The sequence below is a fragment of the Chanodichthys erythropterus genome, chromosome 15, assembly GCF_024489055.1.
Source record: "Chanodichthys erythropterus isolate Z2021 chromosome 15, ASM2448905v1, whole genome shotgun sequence".
In the NCBI taxonomy this organism is placed as follows: Eukaryota; Metazoa; Chordata; class Actinopteri; order Cypriniformes; family Xenocyprididae; genus Chanodichthys; species Chanodichthys erythropterus.
The window spans coordinates 15802075-15828490 of record NC_090235.1 but is presented as its reverse complement, the minus strand read 5'-3'; the positions used below and the strand labels follow the sequence as shown (position 1 = coordinate 15828490).

Below are 26416 nucleotides of genomic sequence, written 5' to 3'. Positions count from 1 at the left end.
GCATGATGCTAACATAATTACCGTCCTGCTAGGATGTTTTAAGCATGATGCTAATACCATGTTGCTAGCATGTTTTTAACAAGATGTTAATCATGTAAGCATAATGCTAACAAAATGTTAACATGATTAGCATAATGCTAGCAACATGCTAACATGATTAACATGCTACTAGCATTATGCTAACACGATTAACATGCTACTAGCATTATGCTAACACGATTAACATGATACTAGCATGATGCTAACACATTTTTTACTTGTTTGTGTCATGTTTAAACCCATATATATATATATATATATATATATATAAAACATTTTTTGTTCACTATATTGAACGATGTTGTTAGTGTACTGTTTACTGCTGCTAAGTTTGTAGTGATGTGTTTAAGATGTTTAGATCCTCTATTTCACCAAAGATCTTTTGCTTTACAAATTAAAAGATTAAGAAGCTGCAAAGATGAAACTTCTATCAATCAGCATCACACAACAAGCCTCTTGTCAGCGCTAAACCGCACAGCAAAATTAAAGCAAGAATCAATAGGGCTGGTTATGGGAATTTACAGACAAGTAATTACACACATAATCATTGACGGACAGAAGGACAGTCTTACGAGTGCAGGGTGCGGATGGAGGGTCCAGCGGGGTTCTGAAGTGGTCGTCCTCACATACACACAGCACAGAGCCTTCTTCTTCAGCCTTGCTGTTAGCCGGACACGGGAAACACTCTTGCTGCCGTGACGACATCTTGTAGGTGCCCGGAGGACAGGCTGAGAAGACACAGAAAAGAGCCCATTACAGACTCTGAGACAACAAAACCTGCAGCTTCAAGATTGAAAACAGGCCGGAAAAATGGCATCACTTACAACCAGAGTACATGGCTTCAGACCTTATTAACCAACATGAAAGATCCATTTGGGAGCATAATATGCTACTTGAAGAAAAAGAAAAGAAATGCGTGACTGTGCCTCCAGGAACAAAATCCTTTAACTAATGGGGTTCATATTACACATGATTAAGAGGTTATTTGTTGCCTGTATGAGCAGTAAGTGATGGAAGCTCACGCTCGTAAAGTAACCGAGAAAACTCATGAATCGCAATGTTGCTTATGACCCAAACTTAATTTAATAATTATTTTTTAATTAATTAATAAATTGTCATCCAAGATGTTTGTCTTTCTGTCTTCAGTCGGAAAGAAATGAACATCTTTGATGACATGGAGGTGAGTAAATCATCAGGAAATTTTATTTCTGAAGTGAACTAATCCTTTAAAGGTGCTATACTTGCATGAAGGACATTGTCAAGGTGGCCGTCAAGTGACTTGAACATGCTTTAAGATCACTAACCTCTAGATAATAAGAGTATCATTTATACATCTTTACACTCAACCCCATGCTTTCATTCATTTGTCCATCCCCCAATTTTTAATCATTATACAATCATCATTGCCTCGATGCTCTGACAGGGTCATAAAAACAATTCTCTGGAAAACATGCAATGAATATGCACATGAATACACGGATGCACAAACTGTGACCCAAGCAGTAAACACACACATACTGTCCTGTTTTCCAGCGAGGCAAGCAGAATCAGATAGACAATGAGTAAAGCATCAAAATAAGTGATATGGAATATAAAAGCATTCATACACAGATACAAAGCACACCAATCCCATGGCTTGTCGAGTTAATTCCTGCAAGCAGCACCAACAAAATGACTGCAAGCACTGTGGTATCAGACCCGTTTGTTTTTGCTGCCATCTTTACAACTTGCAATGTAGAAAAACAGGCAAAAACAGACAACTGAAGACAGCTAAAGCCAAACACACACTAAAGGAATGAGATTACAACCCATATCTGCTGACATTACTCAGAAATTCCCAAGGATCCCATTTTTGTCTAATTCCACAACAGACCAGCTGGCTGCATACGGATCAATTTATCTAATGTGACATCAGCAGGGGTTGTTTAACAGAAACCAGCGAGATGATTGGCTCTTTAGTGCCATGAGGAACTAGAATGCAGATCGAGCAAAAAGTCACGCCAGGGCTCCAGGTTGCAGAAGATCTTCCACATAGATAAATGCCAAATATCTTAAGGGAAAATAGGCCTGTGGATCAGACTTTGGGATGTAGGAGGTACAGCATATCCAAGTTAGCCATTTTTAGGACATCCTCTGCCTAATTTTTATGCCTGGGTTTATTATCTGAAATTATGCATCATTTGAAGCCTAATGGAGAACAAACAAATCATTTAAATTTGTTCATTTAGCAGGCACTTTTATCCAAAACGACTTACAAATGAGAATAATAGAAACAGAAGCAATTAATTCAAGGCAGAACACAACACAGGTAGTGCAAGCATACCAAATTTCCATAAGAAAGATAAAAAAATATGTGCAGAAAGAGTTTAGTAGTTAGTAGCTGTGTTTTTTTAGCTTGTGTAAGTTAAAGAAGGAATGCAAGGAGAGAAAAAAAACAATACTAGAAATAAAATCTCAAGTCATTGTCTCGCTGACAAAGATCTGGTTTTGTAAGAGCAATCAGATTTAGCTGAGGGGTCTCTCTTCAGAACCACCCGGCTCTTTCAAACACACATCAATAAATCATATAGAACGTAATACAGTAAACGTGAGCAATGAATTGTTTCAATGGCGCTCTGACAGGAGGTTTTAATGAATATTAATAAGTCCAAAAAGACGTTTGCTTTGCTCTCCCTCTCTCGTCTCGACACAAATGGCCTTCATAATTTTCGGCTATAATTCCTTGCCGTCTTCTTTTCCAAATGTCAGGCTAGATTTGCAAGCAGCTGTCAGGGAATCAATAATTCATGTCATCATATTCAGATCACTGCCTCAATGCTGCTAATTCCAATTTATGAAAGAATCCCTCGCGAATGGAATAAATCCACATAAATGAAGGAGTGAAAGGTCTATTTTAAAGGTCCTGCCTATCATATGCTCTTCATGCTCCTGTGACAATTTAGACCATTGTGTTTAAAAGAGCTATAATAACCTTTTCAGGTTACGCAGGTGGTTGATGGTTTTCCCATCAAAAACGGTGCATTCTGCAACAGTGATTACAGTGACATTGATACGGCCTCTGCTTTAATCAGAGGCACAAAGGCTATTTTTCCAAATCTCAAATGTCATGAACAATCACCTTCACTGGTCTGGTAACAGCGGCAACAATCAAATATGCTGTGGAACAGAAATTTATAGAGATTTGGGTGTGGGCTCCAACCACCCACCTAAAACACCCTACCAATGTAAATCGTAGTCACATGACAACATCCTAGCTTCCTGTAAGTAAAAACAGGGTGACTTTTTTTGCATGCCCATCACATTCATGAGGATATCTCTGATCCTCTTAACACATCTCACATTTTCCTTTACTCTTCTTATATGTTCTTTGTATCCTACTCTTATCCTCTTTCTCAGCCTCTCTCCCATTTTCTCCATCTCCTTCCCAAATCCCTCTTCTCACACTCTCAAATTCAATGCTGCTTATCACTAGCAACAGAACAACAGAAAAACCATGGACAAGAGTCAGAATTAGAGGACATTACACTGCTCAGCCTTAATCCTAATCAGGACAAGAATGATCCGAGCTGTGGCTCATGGGGCTTGAATCCCAACCTCCCATAATACCACTGATCAATCCTCATCAATGCAGTTCTCTTATTAAAACACAGATCTGCTTTGACCCAAATCAATGACCCCACACCCCCTGGACTCAGTTGCACTTTGTATATTCACACCTTTCTTACAAAAGAGTTCTGTCAACCCATGTTGGTTTGCATGCTTCATCTACAGATCTTGCACTGTGTTCTCCCTTCTTTCCCAATGAACCACATTAGGTCACCCACCTCCAGAGGCTTAGAACGGAGGATGACATCATCAAAAGTGCCCAAGCAGCTAATGTTGGGGCTTTGTTTGCTTCCTGTCACCTCTGATGGATGGTTTCCATTTAGCCAAGTACAGAGGAGATTTGTAAATGTCCAGAGCTGAGCCTGAGCCCAAGCCGCTGATGGAGAGGCACAAGGTTGAGCAGATCAGAGACGAGTCAGGCATCACTACATGTGTGCACGATGCTCCTGTCACGTGAACTTGAGAATTCAGGTCAACGCGTTTACAGATCATAGACCACTTCATGTGTAATTTCTCACAGAAGGTCCTGGGGAACCTTGTTACAGAGGTAGAACTACATAAAGTGTGTGAGAGATTTCGCGTAGTGATGTGAAGAGGGGAAAAGGTAGAAAAGAAAAGGAAATTGAGAAGGAAAGTCAGAAGGAAGGAAGGAAATTAAAAATACAGTTGGAAGGAAAATGAAACGGGGGAAAGAGGAGAAAGTGGGAAGGGAGGAACAAAGGAGGTGGGAAACAAGGAAGGACAGATGCAATGGAAGTAGGAAGGAAAATTTGATGGAAGAAAGGAAGGAAAGTTGGAAAAAAAGAGGGGGAAAGGGAAAAGAAAGGAAAAATGACTGGTAAGGAAGTTGGAGTTAATGAACAAAGTATGAGAAAATGAGAAAAGAAAGAGGAGGAAAAAGTGGGGGAGGTAAAGAAGGAAGAAGATAAAGGAAGATAAATGAGGGATGAATGAAAGTAAGGAAGGAAAGACAAAAGAAAGTTTAGGCAAAAGGGGAGGAAAAATAAATGCGGAAGGAAGGAAGGAACAAAGTTGGAAGGAAAAATGATGGAAAAAAGGAAGGAAAGTTGGAAGGAAGAGGGGAAGGGAAAAGAAAGGAAAAGGGAGTGGTAAGGAAGTTGGAGGTAATTAAGGAAGGAAGGAAGGAAGGATGTAACAGAGTAGGGAGGGAAAATCGATGAAAGAAAAGAAGGAAAGATGTGGGGAAATGTGGGGAAAAGGTAAAAAAAAAAAAGGAAAAGGGAGTTGCTAAGAAAGTTGGAGGTAATGAACAAAGGAAGGGGAATCCAGAAAAGGGAGAGAAAAAGTTGGAAGGATGAGAAAGTTGGGGAGGTAAAGAAGGAAGAAGAGAAGGAGGGCAGGCAGGAAGAAAAAGCAAAAAGGCATAAAGGAAGATAGATGGACGGAAGCAAGGAAGGACAGACAGAAGAAAGTTTAGGCAAAGGAAGGGGGGGGTGCTGAAGGAAGGAAGAGGGAAAAGGGGCAAGGAAAGAAAATGAAGTGTGCCAATGCAACATTAAATAAGTGCACTAATGTGTTCACACGTTTCTGTGAGACTGAGACTGAACTGTCTTGTCTGTATCACTTTTGCTCCTCTCAGACAGCAGGGTTGCGTTTCACAGTGGGGAGACGGCACTTGTGAAATTGATTTCCTGTAGGCTTTCAGTGACATTACCACTGTCCCCTCAAACCCCAATCTCAACACGCCTGTATCCACGTCTGCCTGATCTCAGAAAGCAAGCTATCAGCTTTCCCTCATTAGGCTGGGAGAGAGGGATGAGATCGGAAAGTGGAGAGGAAGGAGAGAGAGCCCTGTCCATTTGCATTCCAAACCCATCAGGCGGGTGTCAATGGTTATGTTTGCATCTGAATGTCAAAGCAATTTCAGGTGCGGCACTCAAGGAATTGAGAGAGATGGAGAAAAAAAAAAGAAGAAAAACCTCGTTTCTGAATCACTGAAGGGTGTCCGACTGATGAGGATGCTGGGTTTGGAGAATGAGAGCGGGGTTGAGAATGAGATGCAGGCAAATTTGCAACATCTCTCAGAAATATCTAAGCACGACAGGTTGGGCACATTTGCAGCCTCAAACAAACAACGCTCCTTATTGTTAGCTCAGGTAATGGATCGCTCTTTTTTCATTTTCCCCTTTCGCTTTCAGGGCGTGAGGCTCAGCTTGAACATTAAGTGATAAAGCAAAGTGGAAAAGAAGTCATTCCTCAAAGTTTTGCAGGCACTACCAATCGAGACTCTGAATGTCATACATTACAAATTGCTGTGAAGTGTACACATATTTCGTTCAGGACAGTCAGCAGCAAAACCCAACAATTTAATTATAATACAAAAGATGAGAGGCGTGTTTGGTAATTGATTTCCATTTTTTGAAGACAAATGGATGTCTGGAGGATGGTCACATTTCCATGATCAATGGTGTAGAGGTCAGGAATGATAACAGATATTTCTTCCAAGTAACACAACACAATTATGCAGTGCAGAATGATCAAAGTGGGAAATGGAAGGGGAGAAATGGGTAAAGAAAGAAAAGGGGAGAAAAAGAAAAAGGGGGAAGGAAGAGGAGGAAATGAAAGCAAGGAAGGAAGGAAAAGAGATTTTTATGGACCGAGCCAAGACAAAGGTCACCTTTATTAGAAAATCTGGTGATTGTAGAACCTCTGACATTTGACCCTAGTGCCAAAGGGGAATGGGAGAGGGAGATAGGAAAGAAAAGGGAAATGGAAAAGGGGGGGAAGAAAGAAAGGGGGGGGGGGGGTAAAGGAAAAGGGGAAGAGGGAGAAAGCATAGACCAGGGGTGTCCAATCCTGTACTTGGAGGGCCACAATTCTGCAGACTTTAGATCCAATCCTAATTAAACACACAGAACACTTCCGGGCAAATGTGTAGGGGCAAGTTGGAGCTTCACTCGGCAGGACATTGGTCTTCCTGGAGCTTCCCTGGTATAGATCATGTCAAAATACATGGAATAAGGTCATGTTTATAAAATATCCAATGACCTCTAAGCAAAGCTGTAGTGCCTCTGACTTAGTCTGCCTAAGGGAAAAAATGGGGGAAAGAAGGAGGGAAAGAAAAGGAGAAAAGTGGGGAAGGAATAAAAAAGGAAGGGAATGAGGGTGAAGGTATTGATCATGCCAAGATACATGGAAAAAGGTTTTGAAAAGATCCAGTGACCCAAACCCAAAACTGTAGCACCTCTGACCTAAGAGTCGTTAATACAATTGGCCAAAGAAAATGACAGCGTGATCCACCTTTGGAAATCGAAGGGAGTAAAATGGTCAGGAAGACACGGATCTATACATGAAAGGATCAATGGATGGGTAGGTGGATACTGGTAGCTCTGTAAGGGTTTTAAAGGTCAGAGTGACCCTCGTTGAGAAATGAGAGGATCAACTGAAGATAGGGCAGGAAGGTCATGAAGGGAAATTAACGGTGAGCCTGGAGGATCTTGAATGGGCTTCTATGGAAAAAACAATGCATAAACATCTATAAAACGAAACACACATGTAGTTCGATTTGTATTACACTTGCACAGATACACAAACTAACTAGCTCTGCAGATACACAAAACCGCGTGACCCTCCAGAAGTGCTTGAGCAACAATTAACCGCGTTTGTCAGTCTGGCGTTTGCATAAAAAATGAGGCAGAAACACAATCAAGGCCACAATTAAGCTGTGAAGGTAAAAGGCTTGTGACCTTGTTGTGTAATTAACAGCTTCTTCTTTCATTAGTTTTTCCTCTGTTTTTTTGAGGGCCCTATTTTAATTAAGACACAGGATGCTGTCGGGAGAAGTTGAAAGGGAAGTCAAGACATTGCTAAAATGGGGAAAATGAGAATTAGAGCTTGAGGTGCAGCTGCGACGAGGAACGGGGGAGCGAGGGAGGATGCGAGAAGACAGACAAAGGCAGAGATTATGATTACAGGGAGGAGGAGGAGGAGGAGGAACACAAAGAATGAGACAAGCGTTTACAGTCAGAGACATACTGTAGACAGACACTAAAGGAATGTGGAAAAGCTAGTGAGTGGCATAAACTGAAATGTGTGACTTTACCCTCAAAAATCAACCTCTCTGTTGCATTAAGGCAGCGTTTTAAAGTGTCCGTCATTTGAGGGTCTCAATTTGGATTTTTCATTGGGTTGTTGAATACAGTTTTTATCTGACTCTCTCCTGCCCCAGTGCACCGGGACTAACCGTAGCCCTGCACCATTCTGGAGTGCTGCAGAAAAATCTCCTCTGTCAGTACATTTTGTCACTGCTTCATCTGGGGATTCTGTGATTACACAGCATCATTCGTGCAAGTCACCCCATGCTAACCTTCAGATGAAACACAGATGGACATTAAATGGCACAATGGTGCTTGATGAGTCTTTGTGATGCCTGAAAATACATGTAATTAAGATCACATGCATTTTGACATATTTTTATAAGTTCAATAGACTCTAAAGTTACTGAAGGTAAAATCAAGCTTGAGGCTGTTCAACATTCAGTCATTCTCAAAATAAGATGACAAATATGTGCATAAATGAAAAAGGTACTCGTATTAAAACCATTTTTTGAGAATGACGCTACAATTATGCTACACTTAAGTAGGTACTTATTTTGAATAAGGAATTTTTTCATGACCACTAAAAAAAGTATGTTCCATCTATATAGTATGAATGTAATCCGGACTTACAACATTCGCCATGTTGTCATTATCATGTGACCTACCAGTGTCAGTCGTGTCGCCTCACCACCATTCACAAATCCTCCTCCGTGCCTCATGGGTAGTAAAATGTCCATCATATGCATTTCTTTCTGAAAAGAAGTAGGTACTTTTTGTCTACTCTTTTATGAGTACTGTGAATTCAGACATATTCTTTTGTCACATACTATCTTCCGCCTACTATATAGCAGGGAAGTGTGCAGTTCCAGATGCAGCCAAGTCTCCTGAAACTTTAAATCGTTATGGGGTAATCAAATATCCATGAAATCAAGATTAAAAAGGTATGAATGATGGAAATCATCCACGTCTGCATGCTTTTACAAATTCCTAACAAACTGCTCTACCCAAAACAATTTACTGCATACTTGTAGAACATTCCCCACTGAGTAACCTGGGACAAAATGTCTTGTTTAAGTGCACAGCGATGGCAGTTCAACAACAGCCTACATGCTTTGGTCTACCAGCCACTAGGCTATATGGATTTTTACAACACCAACAACACTGCTTCCACAAAACTGTAGACTGGAAAAAAAACCTAAAAAGTCTGGCATGGCTCTACAACAGCTTTTGTAACTTTGTTACTGTGCTGAAGATCCTTAAAGACACTGTAGGCCACAATAACGTTGTCCTTTAACAACAAAAAGTGAAAGAATTTGCAACTGAAAACCCAAGTACAATATACAGTGCACTGACTGCTCAAACTGTGCATAAAGAATTGGACAGAATGTGATTTTGCCTCTTCCATGCCAGCTCTGAGGTGGTGTTGGGTGTTCACACACAGCAGATGGGTTTGGAGTGTGTGTGGGTGTATCTATTGATTTCTCCTGGCCTGCAGTCTTCCAAGTGCTTCTCCTCCTCCTCCCTCACTCCATCCGTCTCATCCGAGAGTTGCTCCAGACTAAGGTCTCCATTGCTTTTGGCAAACGACGGAGCTATAACCTGCCAGACTAAGCCAAGTGTCCTCCTAAACTTCCTCTCTGGATAATGGACTTTGCAAGAAATATTGTGTAGGATGTTTGTAGTCACAAGAGACTCAGTATGGACATTTCTAAAGATCACCAGCTTGGCATATGGTTCTATATTTTGCTTCCTCCCTCTACTGGAATGCAGACACTGTGTTTTTCCTGCATTAGAGTTAAAAATAAAGGCTGGTAAAAGTAGGGTTTTAGATTCACACTATCGCCTCTGCATGCCTCAGCAAGTCGATATAAAATAAGAAAGGATAAAAGTTAGTTAGTTGACACCAAAAAAATTTGGCTTGTTTGTTCAGCACATCCCACAGATGCTCGATTGGATTGAGATCTGGGGAATTTGGAGGCCAAGTCAACACCTCAAACTCATTGTTGTGCTCCTCAAACCATTCCTGAACCATTTTTGCTTTGTGTCAGGAGCATTATCCTGCTGAAAGAGCCACAGCCACCAGGGAATACCGTTTCCATGAAAGGCTGTACATGGTCTGAACAATGCTTAGGTAGGTGGTACGTGTCAAAGTAACATCCACATGGATGGCAGGACCCAAGGTTTCCCAGCAGAACATTGCCCAAAGCATCACACTGCCTCCGCCGGCTCGCCTTCTTCCCATAGTGCATCCTGGTGCCATGTGTTCCCCAGGTAAGAGACGCACACGGCGCACACGTGATTTATCCCTCCAGGCCACCTTCTTCCATTGCTCCGTGGTCCAGTTCTGATGCTCACGTGTCCACTGTTGGCTCTTTCGGCGGTGGACAGGGGTCAGCATGAGCAGATATGCAGCTCCATACGCAACAAACTGATGCACTGTGTGTTCTGACACCAGCATTAACTTCTTGAGCAATTTGAGCTGCAGTAGCTCGTCTTTGCCATCCTTCGCATTATACTAGGCAATAGACACTTGCCGACTTGGTAAATGATTACAAATTCGTGCCTTGTTGCTGGGAGACGCAAATGAAAACAGAATATTAAACATCTGTCAGCTGCAGACTAGATCTGTCTTTCGGTAACTTGCATTGACTGAAATTCGGGGCCAAAAGTGGTTTTATTTATGTAGTTCGTGAGCTTGACCAAGAGCTTCAGCGGTCAGTCTCAACTGAGAGATCAAACCCATTACCTGCACAGATGACAAGCGCACCAGCCAAACATGATAACAGATTCTGTAATATAAAAATTTGAATAAAACATATCATGGATATGCATTTAAAATCTACAATATTGCAGAAAAAAACCTTATAATATTTTATTCTCATATTCATATAACGAATGCATCAATACAACAGTACTATATTAAACACATCCTCTATTTGAACGTTTGTGCTGTACAAGGATATTAATGAGGCATATAGAAAACCCTACGACACAAGAGAGAACTACACAGAAACTCATTCCGTCACTCCTTCCCTCCCTCCCACTTTTTACTAAGAGTAAATGAGCGTCAGCTACATATCGCCGAGCTTCATCAGAGCTGCGAGAGCTGGTGCTGTGCCAAGTGAATCTGCACACTCCAGAAAAATCAATAGCTTGTTTTTAATGGAGAAATCCTGGAGCGCTGCACAAAGGCAAAAGGCAAACAGTGGCGTGTTCAGACGTTAGCGCTGCAGTCGGAGCCACAGATCAGTGAATCTGACGCTGCATCCGCTGTTGAGACCTTGGTTATGAGCGGAAGTCCCACCGATGTTGGAAAACTCTCCGTCAAACTTCAGACACCCACAGAGAGGAAGATGTTACCGAGGACAGGAGTCTGAGGAACTGAATGCTCGACTGCTTCAAAGTTTGTTTTCCGAAGGCATAATATCTAATGTGAATGACTCATATAAAGTAAAATTGTATACGCTATTTTAAGAAATTTGGGGTTGAAAATAAATGTCCATCAGCGTCTACAGCTCTAATAAATGCATTAACTCTCTCACATCATGACATCTCTTATCCTGCGTCATGAATCTTAGCCGTGGATTCCTGGTAAATCGCTGAGCTACAGGAAGCATTAAATAAACTATTCATGTCCAGTCTCAGAAGAACAGACCGTGCGTCCAGAGAAGATGAGAGGACAGCCAGTTAGAGCAACAGAAACATGGAGTGAGACAGAAAGAGAGAGAGTGCACTGAGATAACCAGCTGAGAAAATGACATAAGCTATCCGGCGGTTATCCCTCTCATTCGCACACAGCTCTATACTCAGCAGTGAATTATTCAGAGTGAGGCCACTCAGTGTCACAGCCAAAGTGCTGAAATAGCTGCGCTTCAGTCCACGAGAGACAGAGGGACGGGACAAATATAACCTAGGAGCGCTTGCGATGCACCAGCGATGCTAAATGTGCTGAGGAATCATGGGAATGCAGAGCTGTTGACTGTACTTATAGGTGAGGGACAGGACAAACACACTCACTCACTCACAGACACATTCAGCATGTCAGTCTCCACAGCAACCTCGGTCACCATGCCAACCCCATCAGAGACGGTGAGGCCCCGGGGTCAGCGTGACTGCTAATGCCAACACCAGGTCCAGCCGGCCGGACTCAGACACACCGCAGCAAACATCTGCTGAAATATCAGTAAATTGCTTTCAGTTCTGTGACAGTCAATCACTGTTCGCGGACACCATAAATATTATATACTGTATATATACATAAGGCCTAAAATTAACACTCACCAAGCCCCAAATGCAGTAACATTTTTATGAATTCTAGCAATGCAATGTTGTGAGAACAAATGTGAACGGTGTTTGAGACAGTTGATATCAAGCCTTGCCAATTAAAATATTATAGAGCAAGATGCGAAAGGGAACTCTTTTCATTAATCGATGTGTGCAATTCGTTTCTGTGCGCAAACATTTGAAACACGCACACAGAAAGCTGTGTCTCAGGCTGCATGCAAATACTGAATCGAGCTCTCTTTCAGGTCCTCTTGCACTTGAACAGACATATTCAAACAAAATTGTGTTAAAATGCCCGTCTTGGTAAGTATCTCCGTACACAGTCAGTTATGTCTTAACGTAAACAGTTGAGAAAGAAAACACATGTGTATCTGTATATTGGATCCGTGCATCAGCTCTTAAAGTGACAGCTTTTGTAACTTTAATAAGGACTAATCTATATTTCATGGCTGGTAAACAAATATTTATGGCTGGTATATACATATATTTATTCTATATGAGACATACTATGTCCTGAACATTGTTGAAAGTCCTTGATCAGTGTGTGGGATTCTGAGAAATAAGCAAGATAATGCTTTTATTACATCCAGACAGGATCATCCCAAGGTGACACATCTTAATAAAAATCATCCCAGACCCTCTGCTCAATTCCCAGAAAGACATTCTATCATTGTCATATTGAACACTGCTAAGGATATCGTCTCCACGCGCACACACACACACACACACACACACAGTGGGGATTAAAGCTCTGGCAGTTCATTAGGGAGTCTGTGACATCATGCGGGAATGACACACGGGCCTGATTGCACCGCCTCTGGATCACATCATTCTGATAGGGCTCACACATACAAACACACATTATCACCACTGAAGCAATCAGCGTAACCTCTGGTGTCTCAGCAGGGGTCAGACCGGGCTTGACCCGCCCTGCCCAGGGCTCAATCAATACATCACCACCCCGGCTTAACATGATCGTCTGAGTCCAATGGGAAGGAGATAAAAGCAGCATCTTTAAAGACCTACACAATGTCAGGGACAGATGAGAATGTTAAGAAGACGATAAAAACTTGCAGATTATTAGTGGGGATCGGATCGCTACACAAACAGCTCCCAAACCCTCAGAATTAAACACTTCACTGTTCGTGTTACGCACCTGAAAGAACCACCCAGAACCCTTGCAAACATGACACAAACACAAAGCACACATTTTCTTCAGAAAAAGAACAAATCTAGTTCTACTAAAACTGCACACAAGTCTGCCGTTTGTTAAAACATTTGTAATCAAGGACCTCTAATACTAACTCAACAAGGCCGATTGTAATTCAAAGAGGCCATCTGCACAATTCAATGCCCCACTTCTAACACGAGAGCAATCTCCTGAGAGCGCCAGAAGGACTTTCATTTACTGTATTGTGTGGGCAAAATAACAAATAGGAAACACAAATCATCATCATCATCTTTTATTGGCAGAATAAATTCATTGTGGCTGTTTAATTTAATGAGCCATTAGTATGTGATTAATTTGATTTGATGCATTTATTTGCCGGCTGTGTTTTTGTAATTTGTTGTTTTTTTCTACTTGTTTCAAGTAAGCGTTTATGCATGCCTGTCAGCGCTAAACAAGTTTGGATTTGCAGCCGTGATGTTTAATTGGATTTGAGAGGGGAAATGAAGGCTGTGGTGTGGACTGGAAAGCGGGTGTGTGATAAATAACATTACAAAATGAATAGATCCAGTGCTGGAAGCTGATTGGTCAATCCACAATAAAATACACAATATACCAACAGTTATCATACGGCATTGTTTTTAGCAACATCATATTTCACTCAAAATGTACTTAAATGAAATATATATGTGCATTTTGAGCGAATCAATTGGGTGAATCAATTATTCAGTGGCCTATTCATAAAGAGAGCCATTTACTTTATTCAAATAGATTCAATGAATGATTTAATGACTTACTCATTTAGATATTTACCGCCACCTACTGGCAGTTTTAGTTTCTTATTTAGAGTATCATTTAATTAAAAAGAAAAAAAAATAATAATAATAATATTATATTATATATATTATATATATATATAATATTTATTTTTTTCTCATTTTATTAAGGTATATTTCACACAAAAATGAAAATTCTGTCAACATTTACTCACCTTCATGGCCACTGAAGCCTAAAAGTTTATAATAAATTCTATGTTGAATCAAAAAAAAAAAAAAAAAAAAATTCTAAAGCTACTTTTTGTAAATGTCTATTTGATGCTTTTCTCATTTAACACAATAATGACTTCAAATTTGGCTGAGAAATTACCCCCAAAAGATAATTTAATGTGAGAATAATTGGATTAATTGATTGCCACATTGTGTAATTACTTATATTAAACATTTTAATAGCTTGACAGCCCTAATAGAGTATATATATATGACCTGAATCAAAAGCCAGTTCATTGTGAATCAAGTTAATTCACTTTTAGCACCAAATACCAAGAGCAATGATCATGCCAGGTCTGTTTGTGTTTTACCACCTAATCAAATGTTCACCAATGCCTCCCATGACGCCACATACATCCAAACGCACAATGCTTGACCTTTCTTCTCCCCCACAAGACGTCCTGGTGTGTTACAAACACACATACACACACACCAACACAAACAATGAGCCTCTACATGCCGAGGATAACACCCAGCGGTCAATAAACGACAAGGGGCATTTATTCATCCATCCATCCTGTCTTTTATTTACACCTGGAGCCCATTGAGTGATGCCATTGGCCAGAGGAGGAGTGTCGGACGCTGGTAATTGGAAAGCCGGCCAATTAGATTGATCCTGCAGATGGAAACAAACAAAGGTTGCCAAGCAACAGCTGCCAGGGTCAGAGGCAGCCAGAGGTAGTCGGCTCCAATCCATTTGCCATCTTCTTGGCCAAAGACCAACACATGTATGCCTCGCCATCCATCTGCATTGGTCAATCCATAAGTGAAGTGCAGACGTGGAGGTGAAGCGGCAGCATAAATGAGTTTAGAGAGCGCCGGTGAATCTTTCAGCAGGCACGATGCCCAAGCGCCGGTGAGACTCCTCTCCTGGTTATGGATCGGGGCCAGGGAGCGGAGCCTGCATGATTTACAGCACAGAGGACGGGAGGAGGCCGAGCCGTTAAGCAGTGCTATCAAGGGACTGGAACGGAGAAGTTATAGCGAAAGTGAACTCAGGACACTGGGAGGAGCAAAACTCGACTCTCACAATCTCAATTTGCGTCCTCTCCATTTGGTATACATTGATTTTAGGGGTGAACACTTACGCACAGAGTGTCCTCCCTCCGGAGAAGCACAGCGGGAGAGGCGCCTGTGCGCCGTCTGAGGAATTCGACGGCTAATTGTGTTTGATTGCACATGGTAAGAAATCAATAGCTTTCAGACACCAGCACAACAAACCATGTCCCGTGTGTTACCCTCGACCTCTTACTGCGGCCCACGTAAACATACGAGAGATATCGATAGCTGTGCCTTTTATGAGCCGCAAACACAGATATGAGTGCATACAGACATACTGACGGCCAGCTGGAGGTCAGTCAGTCATCAGCAGATGAAGAGAAAACGAGCAAGAGAGACCGTCAGAACGAAAGGTTTTGTGTTCCAAGGTTAATGAAACCCTGCTGCTCTGAACTTCAGATAATGTGGAGACTGTTCTGCTCGGCACACACACTTTCAGCAGGTGTAAAACACTGATTCACCGTTCGTTTTACAGGCGCGATGGATGGATGGATGGATGGATGGATGGAAACAGAACGGTAGAACTATAGATAGAGTAATAGAAAGAAAGAATGATGGATGGATGGATGGATGGATGGATGGATGGATGGAACGAAGGATTGGTAGAGCTATAAATAGAGGGATAAAGAGAATGACAGAATGATGGACCAATGATGGATGGATGGAATGACAGAACAGAACTATAAAGTGATAGAAATGATAGAATGATAGACAGACAGATAGACGGATGTATTCTGACGAAATGATTTCGTTTTGTTGCATATTTGATGTAATAAAAACTGGTTTAAGCTGCAGTTCAGAAGATGCTGGTCGAACCGTGGACTGCAGCAGCTCCACTCATCCGGCTCATATCCTCCTGCCGTCAGAACTCACTCCGACGCTCTAACCTGAGCTAACGTGTGTGTGCAGCCATATTCATCACTGACCACATCCTGCTGCAGTCTGAACCAGCCAATCAGACGCTCCGCTCCGCCTCTGTAATGTACAGAAGGTCATCAGGAACAGACGGTGTTTGTGTGTATGAAATATGTCAGCTTGCACAGCAATCTCATGCTCTCGCCCAGAGGCAGACGACCCGAACAGAAGGGCGAGGCAGAGAGAGAACGGAGCGATATGCGGCAGATCTCAAACACCCGTGGATAAAGGAAAGCAATAATGTGGCCGAGGCCATCTGAGAGTGAAATGACATGAGATTAACCTGAGGGGAGAGAGGTGCACACCTCAGATATCACACACACACACACACACACACTGCAGCAGCTGCTGAATGTCAAAGCCAGCAGAAACACATCGAGGGCAGAGCATTTTGGAGGAAAGTAGGAGCTGGGGGGAATAAAGATGCACAGAGCCAGATCAAAAAGAAAAAGTAGAAGAAAGGGATGACAAATGTGCAGAAAGACAGTGTTGTAACAGCAGGACGCTCGTCCCTCACAGCGGTGGATTCGTGGCAGTGTCGTCTCTCAGGATTCACAACCAGCCGTCTGATACGAGTGTGTACGAGCGGCTCTGACAGAACCATCAAGCACCTCTTTTACAGGGGCGTCCAAACACTCAAGCGTCGGGCCGCGCTCTCAGCGGGGTCTCCGACAGCCACGGACAATCTGTTGCTCCAAACAATCCCCCGCTCTCGTTCTTCCGCTCTTCTTCGCTCTTTTCTCAGGGTTTTCATATGCTGACCCTGATCTGTCCGTGCGCCTCCGCTGATTGGCCGCGTGCCGTGATCAAGCTGACGGCCCGCTGCTTTGACTCTGGAAGACGTGACACTGGGATCAGGGTTTGAGACACTCTCGCACACACACACAGTCACATTCTTCACTCTCTTTCAGACAAACAGCGGTCCTTTCAGTTCCTGCAGGCTGTCTGGGTGTTCTGCCTGACTGCTTCACAGACAAATGAGAGCGGGAGCTTCTGATAACCTCGTCTACACGAGGAGAAAATGGGAACACCCACCGGTGCTCAGCACACACAGACACACGGATCTCACACGCAAGAGGTCGCATCATGGAAAAACAACTTTTAGAAGAGGATATTAATCATCTTTCTCTATATTACTGTTATCATTGTTTCCCCGTATATATATGCACTGCATTAATTAAAAAAAAATGCTTTAAATTACATTTTAAATCAAATTTTAAAAATTGCATCAAATTAAACTTAAAAATTGCATTAAATTAAATAACAAATGCATTAAATTACATAAAAATTTGCATTAAATTTAAATTATTATTATTATTATTATTATTACTACTACATCAAATAAAAATGCACTGAATAAAATTTGCATTAAATTAAGATTAAAAATTGCATTAAATTAAACCAAAATGGCATTAAATAAAATTAGAAATTTGCATTAAATTATTATTATTATTATTATTATTATTACAACATCAAATAAAAAATGCATTAAACTAAATAAAAATTGCATTAAATCAAATTTTACAATTTAAAAAAACTAAATAAATAATGGAATTAAATTAAATGTAAAATATTGCCTTAAATTAATAATGCAGCTGACAGCATAAGACAGTGACTTAACAGTAGAACGAATATTACCAATTTATGAATAAAGATTAGTACTCAATTACCAGCATCAGTCAGGACTACTAAATGTCATGTAATTAATATTCATGAGGAAAGCATATGCGTTCCATATTGTGCCCCACCCATTTTTTCGGATCATTCCTACACCGCTGAACAAAGGTATTTTGCATACCGAAGACAGTTAAGCATAAAGTCAAAGGAAAGATTCAAAATGGTCATGAAAAACTAAATTATGACTGTTCAAGAGCTAAAAACACACAGCATTAAACTGTAACCTGACTTCCATGAAAAACAATGTATTTTATACCCGAGACAGAGAGACGCACGAGAAACAGACGAATAGAGCTCTGTATCACAAGCATTTTCCCCTCATTTTACCTCAATCCCTTTTCAAGACATGACATTTACCTTTAACAACAGGTCATTATGTATCTGCCGTGCTCCACCGGGGAGCTTTACTGTCCATCTGAAAATCAATACACATTATCAACCACATAAAACCTGCTGAGAGAAATATATATGCTGCTTCTGATCCCGGATCAGCTTTTCCAGTGTCATTATGTGTCTGTGCACTGATCCAGAACCAGCCCTCTCGAGTACAGCAGAGAAACGCAACAGGTTCAGATGAAACAACGCCTCGGAAATGTATTCGGTGTGCGTGTTTATCATTGCCACACTACCGACCCTGACCAACTACTGGGACTTTTTTCTATAATTACATCACTTTAAAGAAATAGTTCATGCAAAAATAAAACTTCTGTCATTATTGAAACACACTCATTTTCCAGACCTATTTTTCCAGGGGAATCTGTGGTGCTTTTAAAGTGTGTTTTGTCATTTTTGGAGAAAAAAAATTAAAAATAAAATAAAATAAATCACTTTATAATGATATTTGTTTGGTTTTGCAGTACAAGCTTAAAGCACAGGTGTGTAAATACTTGAGTATGGTATTTTACGCACAATATTGTTGCAGGTCAGGCTTATCCCGTTTATGACATCACTGCCATGAATACAAAAGGATATGCGATATGTCATCCCTAAGAGCCTCATTTTCATTTGAGTCACATTAAATACGGCACGGAGCCCAACAAAAGTCTGATTTAATGATTAATTTACATACTGAAGCAAGAGTGTGCAACATGAACCGGCACTTGACTTCCCTTTACCGAAGCCTTTGTGCCGTCGGCCGAAAACTCGCTCTACATCAGGGGTGGTTTGAGGCGAATCATCATGTTAAGTGTTTTTGTTTGCCGTGTAAAAGACCTACTAGAGGAAGATAAGCAATAATGAAAGCCGTCTCATCTACACTATATCAGATATTCGTACAGTAGCCGTCAGCCTTCAGCTGTTTCAGTCACGAGCCCTTTGGAAGGATGATGTTAAACGCCGAGTCTCAGTCCACATGTGTCCTTTTCATGCTAAACATGGACCGACAAGAAAGTCACAGAGTGCTTTCCATGCTTGAACACTTCATAAATGAAAAGTCATGCAGAATCAGTGTGTACTGAAAGTGTGCGTCTTAACATGGCTTGAGGCGACTGTGTCTCGCCAGTGAAAAGCCACATTTCCCTTTTTCTGAGGGAATATGATTTCAGCTTTTAAGACTTCCTTTAGAAAACCCTCCATCCAGACCTAATGTGGCTTTCACAGGCTCATACAACAATACAGTATGCATTAAACATCACACACACACACACACACACTCAAGAAAAGGGCAAGTCATGAATTAATGATGGTTTACAGTAAGATTCGCTGTTCCCATATGTCCACATCTCCATGGCTCAACGATCCAAGAGGGAGAGGGTAATCATGGGAAAACAAATAAATAAATCAAGCTAATAGATAGAAACAGTGTGAGAAATGGACCAGAACATGTATGTGATCACGTGAGCAGGCTCCGTTCCAAAACCCACCGAGCTGACGGTCTAGACGACATAAAGGCTGCATAGGGACCTCTGACACCAAGCAGCTGAAAAAAATAATAATAATAATAAAATAAAAATAAATATAAATAAATAAATAAATAAATAAAATAAAATCATCAATGAGTAATTATAAATTCATACAATACCGTGAAGAAAATAAAAACAGTTCTACACTGAAAAAAAATGCTGTTCTTACTTAAGAGTTTTTGTCTTGTTTCTAGTCAAAATATCTTAAAAGTTCTTAAATCAAGAAGCATTTTCTTGACAAGTAAAAATTATTTTCTTGTTTTCAGGAAAAATAAGTCAAAATTAAGTGAGTTTTTCCTTAAAACAAGCAAAATAATCTGCCAGTGGGGTAAGTAAAATAATCGTATATCAAACCAAAAATAAGATATATAATCCTGTTTTCAGTTTGGATTAAGATTATTTTACTTACCCCACTGGCAGAAAAACTCACTTAATTTTGACTTATTATTCTTAAAAACAAGAAAATAATTTTTACTTGTCAAGAAAATGCTTCTTGATTTAAGAACTTTTAAGTTATTTTGACTAAAAACAATACAACAACTCTAAGTAAGAACAGCATTTTTTGCAGTGTGATTAAAATGGGTGAATTTAATACAATACTTGTGTGTACTCTAGAATTGAATTATTATGTGCTGACCATATACTGTATTCATTAAATACTACAAATAACTGTAATTATAATTTTTTTTTAATAATAAGTATATATTATATTATATTAATTATATTATATTATATTATATTATATTATATTATATTATATTATATTATATTATATTATATTATATTATATTATATTATATTATATTATATTATATTATATTATATTATATAAAACAAACATTTAATTTTTACAATAATGATAATTATTCATAACCACCAATTTAGTATTAATGAATAATTTTTGGCACAAAAATACTGGCGATTCTCAGCTCGTGCTCACAGTTCTGCGTAATACACATCACATCTGGGATGGTGGTCGCAAAATATTTCAGCACTCCTAAAACTAAAATCCATGCAGCTCCCGCACTCTTCTCTGGTCTGTAGTTTGTGTGAGAGAGACGGCGAAAACAGCTTCACTCTGTTAGCAAAAACTAACCAATTCCATCCATTCAACCTGAACCTAAACACTGACTTATGAGGATCATTTAGAATTAGATGTTGAGTATGCAGACGCTTTGAAACACAACAAATGTTGAACACACAATGATCAGACCTGCATTAAGAGAGACAGAAGAAAGAGTGAAAATCAAACTTTGATACGGAGAAAGAACAAGACGGGAATGGCAGAAGTAAACAGCATCCCTCCCGTCATCATGACTCCGGAGGAAAACTGCAAGAGCCTCCGCTCTCTCTCTCTCTATCGATCTTCCCTCCCGTCTGTCTGGACTCTCTAAACGGCGCCATTAGCTGAACTTTTTCCCACTCAGGAACAACAAAAGTTAAACTCACAGAGAGAGAGGGGGGGGGGATGAGAGCTGAATCCTGGGCAAATCCTCTGGGAACATCCACCTGTGGAGTGTCCACTCTGGGAATACACATGGTGCCAACATGGGTGAGGTCACACCAGACAGAGGCGTCAGTATAATTGGCATTAGAGATGGCAATGAGAGCATTCACACACACACACACACACACACACACACACACACACACACACACACACAAAAGATCAATCCATCTCCAGAGCGGTGCATATCCCGCTGCTCTCCCTATCGACCCAACATACACACATACCCTGGATAATGGATGTACCACACACACACACACACACACACACACACACACACACACACACACACACACACAGCTCAAGCAGGGAGTCGTCCCATCACACCAGGACAGGAAACACAAATGTCGTGAAACAAAGAGAGTCCATCTGCTTCGCATCACTGGAGACAAGACATGCTTTTAAAAGTTTAACTGTTCAGTTACTGCATCAGGACCCGGTTCTGGGAGATGACCTTTCATACAGTGTGTAATAAAGCCTGTGAAAGACTGCGAATGTAAAAGATCAAGGTGCGGATAACTGGAGTTTTTGTCTCCCAAAAGAAAGAATCGATTCTGAACTGAAACGAGTCATTAATAATTCAGTAATGCCAGCCCATTGGCTGCCGGTGAACAGCGTCTCTTTGCCCCGCCCTCAATCTCTGTAGTTGTGTCTGAGACTGGAAGAGTTTGGTTCGTGTTGTTCATGTCGAGAAGACGCTGATTTCTGCCGCCAAAGCAAATCCACTGTGATGAGATCGAGACGGTAAAACTGACGCTGTGAGTCAAGAGCTGAGATTCAGATATGATAATGAGCATTTGGTTTCTGACCAATCACAGCAGAGCAGCTCTCAGAGAGGCGGGGTTTAGAGAGACCGAATCCTTGATCGAAGCGTTTCAGACACTGAGAGAGAAGAGCTGATGCTGCAGTGGATATTATGAGAGAATTAAAGTGTTTTTGACCTTGGATGAACGTGAACTAGTGTGACGAGATTTTGAGATTTCTCGTCGAGGTGAAAAGCCGTCTCGCGATATTGCCATGACTGAGCGTGAGGGTGAAATTAGGATAGAATACGCCACCGCTAAGTTTCCATTACACCTCCACTGTTGTTTTGCTTTTTATAGAAATAAATACAATTTCATTCAGTTGGATAACTGTGGCTTCAATCCCATCCAGCTCATCCAACAAGAGCTGCAGAGTCGTACGAGTGCGGCAGGAATCAGAGATCACAGATCATGTGACGAGATGACTGACGAGACCGTGGCGGAGGATTCGTTCCTGAAAGCGGCTCTCTGATGCAGGCAAATATCTCCCAATATGAACGTTATCTCAGGCTGGGCTGTGCAGTGGTAACCAGCTCTGCATCATGCTGGAAGAATAATTGGGTCTCTATTTGCACTTTGAGCATTGAGAGAGTGTGCACCTAATAAGACTTATTCGTTTTTATTTATACTGTTTTTATTTCTATGATCAGTTTGTGGAAAGGAGTTCAGTTAGGAGGTCAAAAGCTGTAGAAGCTCATAAATCATGTTCAGTCTGAAGAGACTCGTGAAATCATACAGGAGTCAGTTGAGTTTGTGGCGAAACCTTTTACAGTGCTTGAGTATTATTGTGTTTTACTGCATTTGATAATTCATACTCAGAACTGAAATGACATTCATTACAAGATGATTAATTAAAACATTTAAATGCACCTGCAGAATATTTTCCTAGTCATGCATTTCATCACTGAGAATTTCTTTAAAAAAATACTGTGTAAAAATCTCGCCTCGTCTTACTCTTGTATAGTGAAATGTACTTCAACATAATAATTCAAATTATTTAAACATAAATGTATTTTTTTAATCCATACAGCATACAAGTTTTTTTGTGCAGCACCTTATTTGACCAAAAAACAGCATTTTGTTGTAAATTAATTTGATAATATTTTAAAAGTAAATTATTAAGCTTTTATAAATTAATTTCAGACACCATTTTAATGACGTATTAAATCCAGATTTTTTTTTTTTTAAATGTGGGAAAAAATAAACAAAATAAAAAAAATATATATATATATATAATGATATATTTATAAAAATAAATTAAAAGGTAGCTTTTAATTACTTAATATTTTTAATTAAATTCCAGATTTTTTCTAGGTCTTTAAAAACACATTTTATAAAATTCCCTGATATTTTGTGGTTGTCTTATAATTTAAAAGACATACATTTTTTTCAATTGTAGGATTTTCCTCCAAAATTGTATGCAGCAGAAATTCAGACATCATACATTAGTATTCATTTCCATTGTTCCCGTCACATTACTCCAGCGATAATAAGCCTTCTTTAGTTTACATCAATCCTATTAGAGGAAGACTGGATGGAGGAGCATCACATTTCCAGCGGATGTTTAAAGTGTGTTTGTGAGGAACAGAGAAAAGAGCGAAATCACATAAAAACCACCTTCTCAGTAGGGATCGGCTCATTCCAAAACTCATTCCAAACCAGACTCTGGTATTCAAAGAGACAACAAAGACGGAGCGCGTGCGAGTCTGTGTGTCTTTGAGCACGCGTGTGTGTGTGTGTGTGTGAGATAACCGCATTACTGGGCTAATCTGCATACAGCATCTATCCAGGAATGGGAAATGAGATGGTGATGTTTGGGGGGGGTTCAGAGACATCTCAACTCCAGACAAACACACGCACACCTTTTCCTCCTGATAACATGCAAATGATCCACCTGAAGGTCACGGAGCCAGCGTGGCGGCCGCTTCCGCAGTAAGGCATTCCAGTGTGGGCGCGATTAACCGCGTTCCCCTTTCCGACCCTTATCGGTGGTGTCACACTGAATTTATTCCTCGCCTCCTAGGTGTCACGTTAAATTCATTCCCCTGCCTCTGAAGTCCGTCCCTCTCACCAAACGAGAGGCTTTATGGGAACATAAACTGGCCGATGGGATGGAGGTTCTTAGAGTGCCATTTATCCGAGTGTGGTACGATACAAATGGGATTATTGCTGGGTGGGCCAGAGTGGAACCAGATCAGTGCGAAATGATCATTACCGGCTGAAGTTCACAGAATCGTACCGCTGCGTTTCAGCGGCAGCAGAGGATGATGGCAAGTCTACTTTGCCTTTGGCAAAACATTCTCCCGGTTCATCTCTTAAATGCCAAAACCTGTGCTCTACACAGTAAACCCCAACATCTTTTACAGCTGCAACATGCCCTGCATATGCGCACAGCCATCAGCCAGAGGAACTGCTTATGAAAATGAGCTTGGGCTGTAATAGCAGTATGAATATTGCATGGGCAGTGCTAGGCTACGGTGGGTGGGGTGGGACATGCTAATCAGAGGAACAGACACAGCCCTCGTTAAAACTTTAATTGCTGCCTCATCTGCATCCTCTCTGGCGGCCCGGATGAACCCGCTGCATTTTTAAACAGCCATGAAAAACCTTCAGAGTCTGTCAGAGGGAAACACACGGATGATACGGAGGAAATGAGAGAGGAGATCGGAAGGGCAGAAAGGCAGGAAAAAGAGAGGAAAGCGTAATTGATTCCCATTATACACATACAAGATGTAGTACACTATAAACACACACATATATATATATGAGAGAGAGAAGTATTTATATATAGTATATGCACTCAAAAAAATGCTGGGTTAAAAACAACCCAAGTTGGGTTGAAAATGGACAAACCCAGCAATTGGTTTGTTTTAACCCAGTGGTTGGGTTAAATGTTTGCCCAACCTGCTGGGTAGTTTTATTTAACTCAACTATTGTATAAAAATTACTGTATTGCTTAATTAAAATTAACCCAAAGTATGTTGGAAATTAACATTTATTAATGTTCAATGAATAATTATTAAACAATAAACATTTATTAAATTTCTTATTAATAAATTTATATTAATAAACTATTAAACTATTAAATTTATATTAATAAAATATTAAAGCTTATTAATAAACATTCACCTTTTGTCTTTTATTGTTGACTAATTGCATCTGGTTTTTAATTTCCCAACTATTTTTGGGTTCATTTTAAGCTAGCCATATAGCAATTTTTAAATAATAGTTGGTTTAAATAAAACTACCCAGCAGGTTGGGCAAACATTTAACCCTGGGTTAAAACAACCCACTTGCTGGGTTTGTCGATTTTCAATCCAACTAGGGTTGTTTTTAACCCAGCATTTTTTAGAGTGTGTATGTATGTGTACAGTATATATACAGTATATATAAAGTACTATATGTATATATACACACACACACTTAGTACTTTATATATAGTACACACACAAATATAGTAGTATTTATATATAGTACAGTATATAGTTTATGTGTGTACATTATATAAAACTTTATATATAGTACATATATATGCAGTACACATATAGATATTTATACTGTACATACAGTGTGTGTGCGTGTGCGTGTGTGTGCGTGTGTGTGTGTGCGCATGTGTGTGTGTGCATGTGCGTGTGCGTGAGAGAGAGAGAGAGAGAGAATGTAAAAGCTTTATATAATTGTATTTATTTATTTATAGTTTATTTATAAAAAATGTTTTTTATGTAATCTATAAATCTCAAATTCTATATCTATTTTTATCAAAAAGCAATTGAAATGTTGTATTTTTAATTTATTTATATATCAATAGAACAGAATTTTAAAATCTGCCATAACATTAACCAATTTTTTGCTCATCAGCCAGAGTTTTAATATCAGCTCACAGTTATTCATGCAGAATGAACAGAGAAAAAGCGCCGGGTTGTTGCTATAATAAGAACATCAAATGGAAATCTGGTTAGAATGAGTGCCAAACAGGAGCGAATGCCATAAAGCCCAAGGGAGACTCGACTTTAATCCGGCACTAGACTTTGGAAAAAACACACCATTGAGAACAACAGATTTTCCATTAAACAAACAGACTGAGAGGAGAAGAATAATGGAGAGAACAACGGGAACACAAACCAACAGAAAGTTACAGAGGACGAGGCTGAACGGCTCCGGGCCCTTCAGTCCCATGATTCACTGCAAATGAGATGTCACTCCGGCTCTCGCCACTCCCCGCAGCGTAATTGAATTCTGCACTCGTATAAACGGCACGCTCGGCCCCGCCGCGGTTTTGATTGTTATTAATGCTGGTGTTTATGGAGGGAAGCCTCCGATGACCTATCAGAGCGTCCGCAGAGCCCTCGAGGG

General features: G+C 40.3%; 1 protein-coding gene across 1 annotated transcript in view; it reads right to left on the bottom strand.

The window, feature by feature from the left end:
- LOC137002202 (ephrin type-A receptor 7) overlaps positions 1-26416 on the bottom strand; it is a 119934-nt gene that overhangs the window by 49694 nt on the left and 43824 nt on the right. The window contains exon 4 of the mRNA XM_067361713.1: positions 612-767. Coding sequence (XP_067217814.1) covers positions 612-767 — 156 coding nt within the window. The remainder of the gene's footprint in view (positions 1-611; positions 768-26416) is intronic.